General features: G+C 44.9%; 1 protein-coding gene across 5 annotated transcripts in view; it reads left to right on the top strand.

The window, feature by feature from the left end:
• NDRG3 (NDRG family member 3) overlaps positions 1-17,749 on the top strand; it is a 65,485-nt gene that overhangs the window by 29,496 nt on the left and 18,240 nt on the right. For 4 of the 5 annotated variants that reach the window (XM_041398203.1, XM_041398197.1, XM_041398198.1 and 1 more), the window contains one exon: positions 3,668-3,703. In XM_041398203.1, coding sequence (XP_041254137.1) covers positions 3,668-3,703 — 36 coding nt within the window. Of the gene's footprint in view, positions 1-3,667; positions 3,704-16,267; positions 16,397-17,749 lie in introns of those variants that run through there. The other variant, XM_041398200.1, reaches the window with a different exon arrangement.

Below are 17,749 nucleotides of genomic sequence, written 5' to 3'. Positions count from 1 at the left end.
CATAATTTATGGAGCATGAGGGTTTGGTGCAATAACCTGCTGTTCTGTGCAACATATCAGAGTCCAAAATCTATTGAGCTGGCAGTTCACTAAGGTTTTTAATGACAACACACTTTAGATACTGGAGTTTGAGCCAGCATGGATTAATGGCCAGAAATAGTACAAGTGACACTCTTAAGGTACTAATGAGTGAGTGCTCATGAACTCCTCAGACACAAAGGCTACTGTACACAGAGAAGGAGCTCTGGTGTCTCAGACTCTTAAACCAGTGGAATTACCAATGGAAGTATCTTGTTCACTTGTCTGAACTATAGGTAGTGCCACTGTGGATGACTCTGTCCTGGCTTTGTTCTGCCTCAAGTCAGCAAAAGTTACAAGCTTGACTTTTGAAGAATATAAACACTATTTTGTTTGTGTGTAACTTAATGTTACTTAGTGTGTAACTCATATCAAGTACAGGAAAGTAAAATACATTATGTTTGTTCACCTTGTTCAGACTCACTAAAATGCAGTGACTTTTTACTGGGGAAGCAAAGGAACTTCAAATGTTCCCATTTAGTTGAAAGAGAGAAAAAAAGAGAGTATTGACTGATCAGAAAAACTATCCCAGTGACACTTTATTATTCTGGCACCTTTAATTCCTGTTAATTCAGCCTCAGTGAAAAGTTACTGAAATGCCAGAGCCAGATTCAGGAAATGAAATGGGCAGCCTTTAGGCTGGATTGAGTCAGCCGAGCCAGCTCTGTGCTTTGAGGTGCAGGCATGGCATGTTCAGAGGCCTGAAAAACTTGCCTTAAACTTTCTCAAATTAAGACAATGAATAAATGGTTTAAAGTCAGATTTTCAGTGTGTTAAAAGCAAGTATGTGTGAGTCAGGGCATGTCAGCTTCTTTTGCCTCATGGTGTGCCTTTACAACAAGCAGCCCAATTCAGAGCCTCATTCCCTGCTTTGTGTCATTCCTCCCCACTCACTTGGGGAATCTCAGACTTTTCTAAGTACAAATTCAGATCACCTTCTTTTTTACTTAGCATGCACCATCCAAATACAGTGCCGTATATAGATGTTTCTCATTTCTCCATAAATAAATGGGTGACTGAACTGACCTGCTTCATAAGCTGGTGATGGTGTAGAAATCTCAATTAATTTCAGGGTCTCAGACTGAAATAAGAGGAGACTGTTTTTTGTTTTCTTTTCCCCAATACTCAGGATTTAGTGGGTTTTGCTATGTCCTGCTCAAAACATGGCCAAAGTTCCATACTTAACACACAAGAGGAAAGAGGAGAATGGATTCTTAAAACAGATTTGCAGATATTTCAAGTGTCTCAAAGTGCAGAATATAGGTAGCAACTCTTGTTCTTATTAACAAGGCAAGGCTCTGCAGCAAAGAAAACACAGCCATGTGTTTACATACAGAGAGGAATGAGGGTGCTCAACCAGAAGAAATGTTTGGAGTTTTTCTCTTGTCCATATGTGATCCTAGTTTTCTCCTATTAATTTTAGTACTAAGGTGCTGTGCTGATTTGGCACAGCCTGGTTTTTGGTAGTGGGGGAGGGCCACAGGAGTAGCTTCTGTGAGAAGCTGCTAGAAGCTCCCACCATGTCCAACAGAGCCAATCTCTGATGGCTCTGAAGATGGACGTGCTGTTGGCTCAGTCAGAGAGGGTGGTAATGCCTCTCTGATGACACAGTTAAGAAGGAAAATTGAAAGCACACGCGCGCAGTTTTCTCCAGGGGTGGTGAGGCGCCGCAGCTGCTGCCATCCTGGCACTGCCCGGCCATCCCCAGCCAGCCGTGCTGCGGGAAGAAGGGCAGGGCCAGTGGCAGCAGCCTCTCGTTCCCAGCGCCCCGCAGGAAGAGAGGCGTTAAACAGCGCCAGTGCTGTGCTGGCCGTCACCGCCCACTTGGTGGTGTCGGGGCCGCATGGCCAGCAGCAGAAATATGGTGAGAGACTCTCCGGCAGGGAACCTAGACGAGATCAATGTCTCTGAGCAGCGGGATCCTGTAGGAATCTTCGAATTAGCAGAACTTGTTATCAAAAGTACCTATGAGCAGCAGTTTTACTTCTAGTCAGAGAAGAGGAGGAGGTGAGCACATGTGAGGGAGAACAACAGGGCAACACCAAGGTCAGTGGAAAAAGAGGGGGAAGAGGTGCTCCAAGTGTCACAGCTGAGATTCTTCTGTAGACCATGATGAGCACCACGGTGAAGCAGCTGTGTCCCTGCAGCCCATGAGGTCCATGGGGGATGCAGAGACCCACTCACAGCCCATGGTGGGAGTGTTCATGCCAGAGCAGGTGGATGCCAAAGAAACCTGTGATCCAGCAGGAGACCCAAATGGAGAGAGAGCCCCTGTCTCCAGAGACAGAGCCTTTGCTTGCAAACTGGAGCAGCCCATCCTTAGAGGACTGCACCCTATGGATAGGTGATCCACACCGCAGCAGTTTTGGGCAGACTGCTGCTCGTGAGATTGGAGCCACGCTGCAGATGGAGAACTGTCTCCTGTGGGAGGGGCCCCATGGCATAGCAGAGACAAGAGTTCTCCTCCTGAGCAAACAGAAGATCTTGAGTGATGAACTGACCAAAAGCCCCATGCCCTGTCTCCTTGTGCTGTTGGTGGGAAGGAGGAAGGGATTGGGAGAAAAACAAGATGCTTTAAAGGTTTCTTTTACTTCTTGTTATCCTCCTCTGACTCTAATAATAATAAATTTACTTTATACCTTTAAATTTGAACCTGTTTTGCCCTTGGAGTGTTTTCTCCCAGTCCTCATGAGTTGAGACTCATGAGCCCTGTATTAATTTTTTTCCCTCTCCTCTGCCCAGATGAGAGCAAGAGAGGGTAAATGAATGTCTTTCATAGGTGCCTGGCATTTGGCCAGTATCAAATCACAGTGGGTGCTATGTCTAAAACACGTCCCTAAGCTGGGATGCCATCTCAAGTGGTTTGCTCAGCCTTCTGCTGATAGCTGTCAGTGATGTAACCTACTGTGTGGTTAGAGACAGTATTTCACAAAGCACATGGGCACAAGGACAGGTTCCTGCAGATCTTCCAACCTGCAGAATGCCAAGTGGGTGCTGTACTGACTGTGTTCTCCTGCATGCAAGGGGTCACCCTCTGGGAAGAGCCAGTGGTGAGCTACTGCTCGCAGTTCCCATGCGCTTGGCTTTCAGGAGCTTGCAGGTCCTTGTGTCTGTCGCGGAACAATCCCATACCTGCAGCAGTGGCTGCACAGAAGCTGACTGCATGGCTTGTTTTCCTGCACTCAGTATGTAAGATCCCAGGAGTACTCCTTTAGGAGTTTTGCATCCGAATTGTTAATGGACGCCAGGAATAGACAAAACCCAGACCCATATGCAGCCCAGCTGTGGCCAGTGTACTTCCTATGTGCATCTGTCCCTGCTTTAACACTCTCAGCTGTGCACACAGGTACTCACTTCCCTTGGCTGGTAGCCTCCTTACAGCCCTATAACCTTGTTGTATAGGAATGGGGAGATCTTGCATGGAGTTTGCTTGTACAGGTCTTACATTTCACTGCTTACCTGACTGCAGCCAGTCTGTGCTATAACAGAGTTCTCTATGGGAAACTTTCATGCTGTTATTGGGGGTGTTCTGGAGCATTGTGCTGATCTCCTTTTTTTTTTTTTTTTTTTTCCTGTTTTTCATTAACAGAATGCAGCTCGCAACTTCCAGGACTTCGACTGTCAGGTAAGATCATGTGTAGGAGACAAGGATCAGTTGGCAACTCCCCATAGCTCAACAGTAATGTTGAGAGAGATGAAAAAAATCTCTGTATTTTAATTTTAGCTCTCTTAAGGTTTATTCAATAAGACCTGGGATCTATCCAGTGACAGAAATTGCCCTTCACCCTTACGTGCCAAGCAGCATGAAGGTTCTGAGTTCTGAGATGGCAATTGCTCTGCCAAGGCTGCACAACATCTTGCAGGATGGCTGGTCTCCTGAATAACAGTTTCTTGGAAAAATGCAGTATGCAGAAGAACTGCAGCTCTTTCATGTCCTGTCTGGTTCACTGGTTGGGAAAGGAGGAGCTTGCATGCTCTACCTGCTTGTCTTGAGAGGAGATGGAAGTGAGAGAGCTGCCCCAGGTACAGCACACTGCTTTGCTGGGCCTGGTTTGACACAGCCATGGTTGTTTACCAGGAGTTTATTGGTGGTACAGAGGTGAGCCCAATGGCTCTGGTTACCATAGGAATAATCCTTTTGTCGAAGTGATTGCTCCACCAGCATCTAAGACAGAGGATGTATGCTCTGTGATAGGCAGAGCAGAGCACTGAGATTCTGTGGGGCATTTTGTGGAGCACAGGCTCATTTCCCATAGCAGATTATCCTGCTGCCTTCTCACTGAGCATGTGGGTATGCATCTAGTGGCTGTTGTTTCTCTCTAGCAGTTGGAGGCCGTTGTGTCTGTAGTCCTCTGCTCAGCACAGGGCAGGTCATACTGCACTGCTGTAGCACGCTAGGAGCTGGCAACATTGTGATAAGTTTACTAGAAGTCCATTGATGTAGGCGATTCCAGAAAACTGTTTGCAAGCCTGTGCACAGCAGGAACATAGCAAATACAGTCCTATGAAGGTAATCCATATTTTTTCCTTCTCTGGAAAGCAGCAATAGTGTTAAGCAATGCTTTTTCTTTTGAAATAAAGTTAGATAACAGATTTAAAACACTTTCCTGTACTGTCATGTTTCCATCTATCTATATCTTCTCTTACCTTTAGAGGTAAAGTTTGCTCCCATGTCAGATGCGTAACGGGTAAAAATAGGTGCAATGCCTTTGAGTAAGTGTAAACAGCAGAGGCACTTCCTACTGTGATCCATGTGCCAGGATTGGGAAGAATATGAATATATTGTGTATTGGCCTCTGCTGCCAGTTCTCTACTGACCCACCAAAGCTCTGGGCTGCCCACGCCTTGCCTGGCTGTGAGCAGCATGGCTCGAGGGAGCCAGAGCAGAGTGGGAGGGTGGGAAAGAGGCCCTGTCACAGAGCTGTGTGTAGCTGCTGCCTTTTGGCTCTATGCTTTCCCTCAACAAGCAAAGCCTCTTTGCACTTTTCTTTAAACAGAGCCCCAGATCTGAAACTGGGCAAACCCCGCAGAAACCTGGCACTGCAGCCATCAGCCTGCGCACTCAGCATGTCCCAGAGCTGTGGTTGTCCTCTCCAGGGCTGAGCTTTGGGAAAATCTGAGTGGTCTGCAGCCAGGGAGTGGTACTCTGGGGAGTACTAGGCCTGGAAGGACAGGCTTTTGTTCCTGTGCTTTACCGTAGATCACCAGTGAGCTGGTGGCCATGGCAACAGTTGGGCAGGAGGCAAGATGTTCTTTCTGGGAAACCATATAATTCATGTAGAATACCTTTTTTTTTTTTTTTTTTTTTTTTTTTTTTTTTAAATCAAGATGTTAACACGGTGTCTCTCATGGCTGTAAATATTGTCCCAGCCTCACCTTCCTCCAGCATCTCTCCCTGCAAGGTGTAGTTTCAGGGCACACCTGGCTTGACATTCCCCCACATCATAGCTAGAAAGTAGCACAAGGGCTGGTTTAAGTCTCTGAAATCTGCCAGAGAGGATGGATGGTGTGTTGGATCCTTGGGGTTTTTGTCTCAATTGCTAGTACCAGGAATTGTGCTTACACTTGGAGACTGAGCTTGTGTCCTGTGAAAAATTACTGCTGCTTTTTAATTTAGCAAAGCACATCCAGGCCTCTGTGACTTTACCAGTGTCAGAGGAATTTGAAGTGAAGAAGGTTACCAGGGCTTTCAGAGGAAGGAACATCCTCTTGTGTAGAGAATGATTTAAAAGCACTTAGGCTGGGGCAGCGTTTTCATTTGTCCTGAGTTTCACAGGGAGGAGGAGCCTTGGGGAGGATCTCAGTTTGACAAGAATAGGCACAAACTGGTTGAAGATGGTTTCCAGTTACAGTGCAGTGAAGTTCTCAGTCAGCTTCCAATAGCAGCAGCATCTGCAAGGGCCCTGGTGGGTTTTAAGGCAAAACCTAAAGAATTTGTGAGATAGATTTTACTATCTTATACAGTGTAGTGTTTGCAATATGAGACCATGGCATCAGTGATGTGAGACTTGCGTTTCAGACCTTTTTATTTTTCTAATAGTTAAAAAAATCTGTTTTAAATGGAGTTAAAGCTGTAGCTTTGACTGGGGCTGACCAGCTCACATCCTGAGCTGTGCTTGCAGGGCTGCAGGCAGTGCAGTGAGAGAAGGAGGTGGTGAGGGAAAGGTGAGCCTCTGTCAGCACTGTTGATAACCCTGCTGGCAGTGCAGATCCAGTTAGAGCTCCCCACTATGGGAACTGACATATGGGAACATGTCCTGTTTTATCTGTCTGTATTATTCTGTGCCCTTGGCCATGAGATCATTTGCTGTAAGTCTATGCTAGAATTTCACAGAATATGCTGAGTTGGAAGGGACCCTCAAGAATCACTGAGTCTAACTCTTAAGTGAATGGGCTGTATTGAACACACCATCTCTGGTGTTATTAGCACCATGCTCTAACCAACTAACCTCAGGGTCCCACCTCCTTCCAGGACTGACTGATGTCCCTGTTCTAGCTTCTCCTTGGATACAGCCAGAGTAACAGCCACCCTCAGTCTTAGTTCTGTGGTGCTGGTAGACTTCCCTCTGTCTGAAATCTGGAATTTCAAAACATTCTCTGCAGGTGGCCCATGCTTATGAATGGGAGAAGTGTTTAGTTTAATCCCATCTCAGGAACTGTCATTAGCACGGTGACTGACTCTAGGAGGTGTGTAGGGCCAGGCACACAGGCTCCTCACGCTGTTTTCTCTATATTTGACATGTGTTACTTTTCAATGGAACATGTATATTTAAGGTTTGTAAGGTCTTTCCTTTGGTGAAAAGGGGTAATGCCATTGTGAATTTCTATTCATTTCCCTGTATGTTTGTTTTATTTTTGAGTAACTTTCCAGGATCAGATCTGAGAAAAGTCAACAGCACAAGTTTCTGCTTCTTCCTACTTCTGAAGTTTGTTACTCTGGGGTGAATGTGTGTGAGGAAGCTTTTAGCTTTTCAGGTACAGCTGACTTCCAGATACAGCTGTCCTGGTTTTCTGAAACTGTTCATATGCAAGCAACAAAAGCCAACCCTGATACATAACAGATTGTCTGGGTGTCAGTTAAACAACCCCACATAATCTGGTAACTGCAGTGGAGATGAAGTGGAGAGCTAGCATGGGGGCTTAGCGGTTTTTACCAATATGAATTTAGGTTATTCTCAGAACTAAAAAGTATTAACCTAAATCTGAGACCTACATTTTACTTGAAAGTGGTATGAACCCTAATGAAGTCTAGGCTTTGCTTTTCCCAGTGTCCATGGGCAGATGGTCAAATAAATGGTCTGGAATGCTGATGGACAGATGGTATGGTGATCTGTTAATTAATCTGCACTGTTAAGAGAGCTGTGCCTGTGCTTTTATTATTATCTGCAGACCCTCTGCTGCTTTCAGAAATAGATATTCTGTCTCAGTCTACATCTCTCTCTTCTTTTCCACATTATTTGCTTTAAATAGAAATGAAGGAATATGCTGATATATTTGTAAAACTATCCAACTAAACCTGTGTTATGTTTCAGTCTGAAATAAGCTGGCATTTGATCTGATGAGTTGATTTGATCATTTGAGCTGCCTCTGCTGCTTCCCACCAACAGGAAGGCAGAGAAATGTTTGGCTTTTCAGCGCACACCATGCAGAAGGGGGCTTGGAGTGTGGAGGTGGTCTGGGATTTGGCTGAGTATTTGCAGAAAGCTCTCGAGGAGGAGGTGGGAATAAGTAAGTCTAGGACGTGCAGGGTTCATCTGAAACAGAAAGGACAAGGCATGCATAGACCCTTGGAAGAAAGAAATTGCCTGGTATAAAAATGTGCCGTCTTGCTGGCATTAATGGAAAATGTGGAGTTACTCAGTTGCTTGTGCCCAGAGTAAAACAAAGCGCAATGTTTGCAGAGTTAGTGTCAGACCTTGATAAGGAATTTTTTGCCACTTGCTTTTACTGCAAGTGTCACTTTTATATAAGCCCATGTTTGTACTGATTCAGTTGTGGAGAATTTCTTTTGCAAGTATGTAAACTTAAAAGTAGTTTGAAGCTTTTTGAATCTGCATTTTTAAAAGTTTGCTTATCCTTGCCTAGTCTCTTTGCTTTATTTTTACTTGCTCTGCTGTCAAAAAGGATATGTGCTCCTGAGAAGTTATTGACATACTCCATTGTGTGCATTTCCTGATGTTGGAGTTGAATTGAAACTGTCCTCATTTTTTGAAACTGTGTTCATTTTTCATTTAAGACAGCTTGTGGGTGCTACCCAGTGGCATTAAATACAAGATGTTTCTGTTTACTGTGCTGAAATAAAATAGAATGTTAGCACGTTTGAGGAAGGGTTTGCTTTCTGTGTGTGAATAATGGGAGCCGTTCTCACCCCTCTTGAAACATTTTGTCTGGGATATTAAAGATCATTGTTCTCTGATTTGTACAATGAGTTCTTTTGATTAAAGTTCTCGAGTGAAATCAGTTAGAACACATAAGATGTTTTGATCTAGAAAGCAAGTCTATTTAATACCTGCTATATTAATGCTGCTTTAAAAAAAAAGTAGCATCACCAGTAAAGTACTGGTTTTGACTTCTGGCATCACAGCAAAAACACTGTAAAGATAACAATTACTAAAATAGAATTTTATTTTGGCTTTCTTTTTTTGCATAATTTATGTTTCTTGGGAAGCTTTTCCTGTGATTCCTCCGATCTGGGTTTCTATCTAGAAGCTCACTTTTTTTGTAAAATTGCCGTGTTGAGTCCTGGAAAGTTTTAACTAGCTGGACTTGGACTGAAACATGACTCTTACTTCTAAATGTATGTGCACAGTCCTTCCCTGGGGTTTATATAAACATTAGTTTTGCTTTCTGTATTCTGTGACAACAGTGTGCCAAAGGGGTGATTATGCATTTGTAATACTTGAGGTTCCTGTACTTTTTATGTTCTTGTTGAGTGAGTTTTTAGAGCAAAGCAAATAAATGTGCTTAAGGTTGAGGCATTTTCATCCATTATGCAACATCCATTAATGGTATTTCACAGCAATTAATGAGTAACTGTACTATCAGATTTAATTCAATGCCGTTCTAGTTCCCAGGGATGTGGAAAGTTTGGAGACACAGAACACAGCCCTGCATTCTCTTCTTCAAGAGATTTTAATATGTTCACTGTCTTGAGCAAGGCACTGAAATGCAGATTGGGACATCGTATTAGTAGGAGGATTGTCCTTGGCTAGAAACATGGCCCTTGGCTTACCTTCCAGGTTCCTTGAGGAGTTAAGGTGGTCTGGGGTTTAGCAGTCACACAAACTATTTCGGGCTCACCTGTGTATTAGCGCATTCAGATCTCTGTTGTGCAGACTTCAGGTTTACAAAGGCTGTTGTGTGCAGGTGTGGCGCATTTAGTCCACTGCCCAGGGGATGGGAGAAAGCCAGAGGTTCTCTGTTCTGTTTGCAGCCCGTGGGGAAGGCTGCAGTCTCACTCTGCTGTCTCAAAACGACAGTGCTGAGTGCCCCCCTGCCAGCCTTGCACAGAGCAGAGCTCAGCTGCATGGTTTAATTCACCCTGAACTGTTACAGATCCAGGCAGGTCCAGTTTCCTGCCTTAGCAGGGAAGAGGGGATCTACTCTCAGAGCAGGAGTAAGAAGCACCACGTATTCCTCAGTCTGTGCTAGGTGCCTTGCTCATGACACTGGATACTTGACTGGAGTGCAAGTTGTGGTTTTAACTGCTTCTTGTAACGCATGGGCAGGGCAGGAGGTGGAGAAGTGCATCTTTCTACATCTCAGACATGTCATGAATTGCTTACTGGTCTCAGCATTGCATGGCTGTAGGGGTTTGTGATTTCTGCTTTGGGACCACAAACCCAGCCTGTCAGCCATGCTCATATTGTAGCTCACTTGACTGAGTTCCTTTTGACTGCAAAGCCAGTGTCTGTTCTCTGGCAGGATCTGTGTTTGGAAGTGACTTGCCAGTTCATGCTGGCTGACACTGAGCATTAGCAAGGGTCACAGAGAGGCACTGGGTCCATCCTTCACCATCTCCTGCCTTTGGAACAGGTGCTTGCAACTCTGTCTCCTGATGCTTTTGAGTTTGTGTAAGCAGATTGAATGTCTCATTCTTCTGCTGCTCTCAGTTCTCACACAGAATTTCTCTTAACACTTAATCCAATTACACAGACTACCAGAAACCATTGCTTGCCTGCATAGGTCATATTGTGTTTTCTATTAACAAATTTCTGCTCTGTATGGAAGTGAATAATTTACTTCAAGACGTTGTTTTAAATCTGATTTTGATTTGCTTCCCATGCCACCATCTCCTTCAACTCTACCATTTCCAAAATAATTTTGCACTGAGAAGGAGATGGGAAGCAGCTGCCAGCTGCCTTAAGGTTGGCAGTATTATAATGGGAAGAGTTACCAGGTGGTAATATTTTACAGTCTTACAATATTTTTTTCTTATCTTACAGTCATAGTTTCTGGTATTGTTTTAGTAACGTGTAGAAATTTGAGGGCAGCTCTTTCTGAGATCAAGAAAACAGAGTCTCTGCTTTAATCTCTCCATATTTAGTAACTTGGATAGGCTGTCCCAGGAGCATGATGTTGTTTTCACCTTTGCCAAAACTAGCAAAGATGATATGAAGTAAATAGCTGTAGCCACAGAGTCAGTGAAAAAGGGGAAAGCCTGCCCTGAGTAATCTGCATCTCTTCCACCTTACAGCAAAGCAGCAGAGGCAGTTCTCTTTGCCTTAGGTGAACCAGGAACTGAATGTCCTTAAGTGGAAAGGTTTTTTGGGGATGTTTCTAGCCCTGTGCTACTACAGACCTTCAGCAAGCTTGAGCAGAGTGCAAGCAACAGACGCCTTACTGCTCTGTGTTCTCCCAGGTTTTCATGTCAGAAAAAGTTTTTGAAGATATTTCACAGATATGTTCTTTATTGCCAGTTTCCAAATCAAATAAAATCCCAATTTTTTAAGGAACTAATTTTGAACTTTGAGAGCTTCACATTGGGAGTAAAACTCATCTGGTAATGCCAAAAAAGAAGCTTAATAAATTAGTCATGAAAAGCACTGGTAATATGAATTCTAGTCATTAATCATTCCCACTGTGAAACAAATGGTTTCTTCAACCTTTAAAAACCTTTAAAACTTAAGTACTGAATCACACTGTGACCTGGGTCTGTGGGAGCAGAGCTGGAATTTGGACTGCTGCTTCTGCTTCCTGTGAGTTTCCGGAGCTCAAGGCATTGAGCACCTCTGGAGCTTCTGTTGGATGCCTCACTCCTTCACTCAGAATGTTTTTTCTCAATATGGGAAATTTTTTGTGGTGTTAAGGAAACTTCCCTGTCCAACCCTCCCAGAGCTATTCTGGCAGTCACTTGCATCACCTGAACTGGGACCAAGCCCTGGCAGCTCACATCCCACACTCAGACACAGCAGGTTTTTTACTGCTTCTACCCCAGGTTTTCCATAGCAGAGTCACGGATGTCCAGATCCCTAAGATAATTCAATCATGGTGCAACAGCTAAATAGCAAAGCAACAAAATAAGAGCTTGAGCTGGTGCCTCCAAAGAGGGACCCCAAACAAAGGATTCCCTAGGGTTTTATCCCTTCACAGCACAGGGAAAGTCTGAGGGTCCTCAGCTGCTGCAGCGTCTCTGAGTCTGGGTCCCCTCTCTGGGTCTCAGGTCCTTGGGCCCTTTTCTGCAAAGGGTCTTCAGTTCATGGCCTCTTGCTGCGAGCTTAGGCTCCTGCCCCTCCAGAGCTCAACCTGCAGTTCCACTGCAGCTGCACCTGAAGCTACTGAATGGATTCTTTAACAGATGGCACCTGTAAGTGGCACTGGCATTGTTTCCCTCTCTGGCCAGAGGCACAGGGTGGCAGTCAGAAATGGTTCCTACATTTGAACCTTTTTACCATGTGTCTACTTCTTTCTGTAATCAGTCCCATAGTAGATTTAGGCTTTGGCAGTCATAGTTGGGTGTGGGTTTTCCTCTTTAGTTTGAGAAGCATTCAGAAATGTTAAGGGCAAATGGAATAATATCCCAGCCTTGTCTGAGCTGCAAATGCCCAGCAAGGAATGCCTTCCAGCAGTTCTTGTTTGAGTTTGATCTCAGATGTTTTAAAGCTTCTGTTGGGTTGTGTTTTATCACCTTCCAGTGTCTGCGCCACTGTGGTTCACACACACTTCTGAAGTGCAGGGCTCTTTGATCAAGAGCAGAGATTCTTAGGAGCTGGCACCATAGAGATTATAACAAAATTCACAGGACAGTGAGCCCAACCCCGCACTCCTGCCTACGGATTTCTGTGAGACCATCAGCTCACTGGACATGGGGCAGGGCAGAGGGACAGGAGAAGGACTCTTTCCAGTGGCACTTCATCATGAAGTCAGTCAATCAAAGTTGCATCCATTATATGGTAAAAACACTGCATTTCAGCCACAAACTTCCGTGGAGCAGCAGAGCGTGAGAAGCCATCCTTGACATGATTCTGTGCAGAGAAATGTATTCTGTGCCTTCCAAGAGCTGCTCTGCGATGGGAGCCATAATGTATTCCAGATTAACATCCTTGGGGAAAAGATAAAAAAACATAAACCAGCAAACCATAGAAAACTTCACTAGTTTTGCACTCAAAGTTCAGAACAAAGCCTGCACAGAAACAGAGAAAATTGTTGAACATAAACTGAGCAGAGAGCAAATGCCCACCATCCATTGCAGCAGTGTCAAGGAATGGTGCCAGAAAGCCAGCATGTCTAGCAGAAGGGCAGGGAGGTTATTGTAAACAAAGCATTTTTTAAAAAGCTAGAGAAAATGGAAGAGGTTATAAACTCTTAACAGATTAAATATATGAACAGAGGGGTTTTTGAGAGATGATTTCCAAAGGGGAAAAAACCCAACTGTCCTGTTTCAGATCTGTCAAAATGGAACCTGGAAGGGAGGCTTATGGTTAGTCATAGCAGAAAAACTAAATATAATTTTTTCTGCTTGGCACAGAGCAACTCACAGAGAGCACTGTGCTGGAATGCTCTTTGTGGGGAGTCAGCGCAGACCCTGCCTTACCCTGCAGTGCCTGCTGCAGAGGCTCTACAAAAATAATATTTATACATTTGTAGCAGGTTGCCAGAAATAGAAGTATCAACTCAGGAGTTTTAAATAAGTTTAAAGATTAAATAGTTGAGATGTTAAGTGAGAGGTTATGCTCCTCTCTTGAACCTGCCATAGTGACCAATGATTCATCTCTCAGACATTTTATAAGACAGATCAGAATTCAGAGGAATTCTGGAAATTCACTGACCAGCTATATCAGATAGACTGATAAAATTAGCAGAGTACAGTGGATCAGTGACACTGATAAATATTGGGAAAGGGTAATGTAAGTTTTTACATGGAAGAAGTCCTGCTCTGCGAAGCTGTTAGAATTCTTCATATGAATCAGTAGTGATATAAGTAAAGGTAATTCAGTCAATGCAGCCTACTTGGATTTCCAAGAGACAGGACCAAAAGGAGTCTTAAGACATATCTCTTAAGGGACTTAGGAGACCATGCAGTCAGAAGAGAAGTCCACTGATGGATGAAATACTTACTAAAAAACCCAGCATGTGTCTTCACAAGTTGAGGTCACTTGAGCACTCTGAAGATCTGTACTGGGACCTGTGCTGCTTAAATATACTCTTTGGAGGTATGGAAAAAGTGATGAAAGGTGCAGTGACGAAACTTATCTGCCTTTGGGTAAATAAAGTGTGCTACACATTGAGTCAGACCTTCCTAGAGTGGAAAATGAAAGCATGGGCTCAGGGCTGATGATAACCCAGAGGCATAAGGCTGTAACATTGCAGGGGATGAGTGACAATGTCAGCACAGGGCTCGTGGCTTTCAGCAAAATAAATCAATGTTTGTTCATCAGGAACAGACAACAAAGCAACTCCATTGTGCTGCTTTGTGCATCCACAACACGTGCCTGCATGCGTTCGGCATCCTGCCAGGCCTCTGGGCTCAGCAAAGACAGAGCTCCCCAGGGCAGTTTTGGGGGACCAGTGTGGTCAGGGCCCGCTGCTGTACCAGGGCTGGCAAGCACATCAGCCCAGAAAGGAGCATGTGAGGGTCACAAGCTGTTAGGGTATTGCTTCTGGGGAGTATGGAAATGGGCTCAGTTGCTCCCCAGCTTCCAAACCAAAGGCCAGGAGATGCAAAATCAGCAGATACGAGATGGGAATGACATAGTTCTTTACCCCACACATTAATAAGGTTCAGCTGCTCTGGTCACAGGGGGTGAGGCACAAGTATTTGGCAGTTGCAGCCCCATCCTCCAAAAGTTAAAGACCATACCTCCAGTTAAGGAAGTCTTACTGGACCTACAGATTGTTGGAAGCTGGGAAAGTTGTGGGACACTGTTACAAGATGCAAGTGTTTGAGAACTTGTATCACTTTGTCCTTTTCCAGAAGCGCAGGCTCCTGAAGTCCTCTCAGCAGGCTGCAGCTGCAGCGTCTCCATGCCTTCTGTTCTGCATCATTCCTGCAGAATGCTCTTCTCATTCCTGACCTCCAGGCACTGCTGGTGTTTGCAGCTGTGAATCCCAGGTGTGCTGGGTGGATCGATGCCCAGCCTCAGTGCTGTGTCTCAGCAGCAAGTGTGGCACGGGCAGTGCCTGCAGCTGCTGAGAGCCGGCTCTGGGAGCCACGCTGCCTCTGCTGCTACCTCCTGTTTGCAGCAGGTGGGCTGCAGCTGCTGTTTATTTTTACCTGCTGTACAAAAAAAGGCAAAAGATAAAAATATCTTTTTTTTTTTTTTTTTTTTTTTTTCTGAAGAAAAACTTCTGATAAAGTTTTCAGTCCCTAAGTGGAAATTGAATTTTATCCAGTTCTTCAAAACACAACCTGTGGATCATGAGCTTCTCTTGCATTCATCTCCCTTATTTTAAAGACTGCAGGTCTGCAAAAGTCTGGCTGTCTCCTGGCCACATGTTTTCTACCTGCCTTCTCATATCACTGCTTCCCTGCACTAGACCAGATAAGCATTCAGAGGTCAGCTGGAATTAGACACCTGCAAAGTAAAAAACCTTGAATCTCTTTTCAAACTATGACACACTGATACAGTGTGTCATAGCTGACCTGAGCAGAGAGCAAAAAGAAACCAAATGTGCCAGAGTCTGGAAGTGTCTGTTACTTTCCAACACAACACTTCTACACAAGCAGAGGGCAAATACCAGCGGTGAACATGCAAGAACTGTGTTTTGGAACTGGGCAGCCGTTATGGAAGCATTGATGCAGTGTGACACAGGCAGAACATCTCAGTAGGCAGCTCTGAAGGGTGTCTACAAGAAGCACATGAAGAAAGTGTGTTTGTCAAGGGCAGAGGGTGCAGCCTGCAAAGTTCCTGTTCTCTCACTGAGTGCTCTGGTACCTGCTGTAAGTGGGTTATTCTGCTCCATATTTGAGAGAGTAATAAGCCAGTAGTAATGTAATGAAATAATAACTTTGGGGGGCAGTTCAAGGTAGCCGTTGTATAAGTGTAGAGACTGTTGTTGTCATCTCAAGCATAATACCTAAGCTTTGGTTTAAGCTCCCATCTCATGCTGTCCTTTGGCTTGATACATAGGAGAGCTGTTGTGAAGACAAACAGGTGATGGGGAATCATGTGGGCACTAATTGTGTGGCATCTGAAAATGATTTTGTCCTTTGCAATGAGAGATTGAGATAAAAGCCCTAAAACTCTAGGGAAAGTTCCAGAGAAAATAAAGTTCACTGGAAAAACTGACACTGAATCACCGGTAGGGAAACTGGTGGTAAAACTCAGTCTTATTTCTACAGATAATCTTGAAAAAGAGATCAGCACGATAGCTGATGTGCAGTTTAAAAAGTAAAGGTAGAAACCCTTATCTAGTTGTACTGTCTGCTGCTCCCTTTGTAGAAAGGAGAAAGCTTTGGGAAAAGGCTGTAAAAAGTAATATGCTTTATTCAGAGCAGAGAAGAGTAGCTGCTTCCCAGGAGGAGAATCTCCACCTTGCCAGGGAACTAACAAGAGAAATAAGAAGTAGCCTTAAGAGCTCCCAGTCTGAGGCATTGATGCTGTACTGGGCAGAATGAGAAGTTTGCAGATTTAGCATCTTATATTTTTCAAATACTGCTTGCTGAGATTTGTTAAAGATGGAATTCCTTATGTTGCTGCCATGTTCAGTGTTGTTCACGGCACTGGCGGGCGGGCGGCGGGAGGGAGGGAGAAGGGGCTTCCTGTGGAGCCCTCAGGGACAGCCGGTGCCGCTGCACCTCCGCACGGCGACACGGACTGCAGCAGCACCTTGGAAGCAGCTGGAACGGCAGAGGCGGGCACACCCAGGGTGACAAAATGTAAGAGAAAATTCCGCAGCCCCCGGCTAAGTGGCTGCAGCCAGCTGCACTCCCTTCCCCCACCTTGGTCACTTCTTTTGTCTCTCTTAAGTACTGGTTATTATCATCTCTTAGGCAACATATGGGAGAAAATTCCCTGAGAGAAAGGAAAAAAAAAAAATCCTAACCTCTAACAAGTGTACATTCCTTGTAAGTGGGTCACTAATGTGACTGAAGAGCAGCAGGGTAGTTCCCTTTCCCCCGGATTCAGTTTACACAGTCTGCAAAGTCAAAGTAAGCAGGAGACCAAAAATTGATTATTAGCTCGAGGAAACTTTTCCTTCCCCACTTGAGAGGTGAGATCCAAGCTCAGCTTTGGAAAACAGAAATGCAGGGTGCTGCAGTGTGAAACACAGTCAGATACTTGGATAGAGGCTCTGAAGGGAAGGAGGTTTCTATTTCTAATACCTTGTCCTGTAGCTCACCTAGTAAAGGCATGTGTGACCCTAGCAGTAAGTTCAAACGTAACTACAGAAAAGACTGTGTTGCAGACATGTTTCAATATCATCAGCTCTTTTGTTACTTTCTGTGCTTTTCTCATTATTTTCTCAGTCTAGTGTTTGTGCTTCTATTTGATAGTTGACCTTTTGCGGCTACCTATAGACTCTCCCTTATCCCCTGCAGGTGTCCCCCTTTCATGAGCCATGAGTCAGTTTAATTGATCTTGTGCTCAGGCAAGGCTATTCCTTCTGCCCCCCATGCACTCCCCTTGGACTCTGAAACAGAACCAGCATTTGCCAGACCACTTTATGAGCTTCTTAACTCACTGACCTGGCAGTAGTCTAACAAAGCAAGATTAATTAAAAAAAAAAAAAGGTAACTGGATAGTTGTTTATGGAAGAGCCCAGCAAGTGCCAGAGCTGGCAGAGAGACCTGCTCTTAGTGGTAGTCCTTAGTCCAGCCCTCAGGGGCATAGGGAAGTGCAGGTGAGGGTCGCAGGCTGCAGCCACTTGGGCACCTGCTGCACTCTCCATTGAGTTAACTGTGTTTCACCCTTCCAGCCACCTGCACTGCCAGTTGTCTTCTCCAAAAGTGGCCGCTTTATTTAAAGGACTCGTTATTTAAAGGACCTGCAGGCTTGGAGAGCACTAAACTGGAGTCCAGCGCTGTGGCTGTACAGCACATCCGTCAGAGGTACAGGACAGAGCTTTGTCCAGCTCAGCAGAGCACCCCTGAGAGCTGAGACATGGGCAAGGGGCAGAGCCTGGAGGTTGCTGAAGCAGGGACTGCACCGTGGGCTGCTCTGTGCAGCCTTGCTGTGAGGACAGGAATTGTGGACACATGCTTGCTCTGCACACACAGGCGAGTCCTTTC

The sequence above is a fragment of the Onychostruthus taczanowskii genome, unplaced genomic scaffold, assembly GCF_017590055.1.
Source record: "Onychostruthus taczanowskii isolate IOZ18803 unplaced genomic scaffold, ASM1759005v1 scaffold142, whole genome shotgun sequence".
Classification (NCBI taxonomy): Eukaryota; Metazoa; Chordata; class Aves; order Passeriformes; family Passeridae; genus Onychostruthus; species Onychostruthus taczanowskii.
The sequence above is the reverse complement of the archived record's forward strand: the minus strand, read 5'-3'. Positions and strand labels throughout refer to the sequence as shown.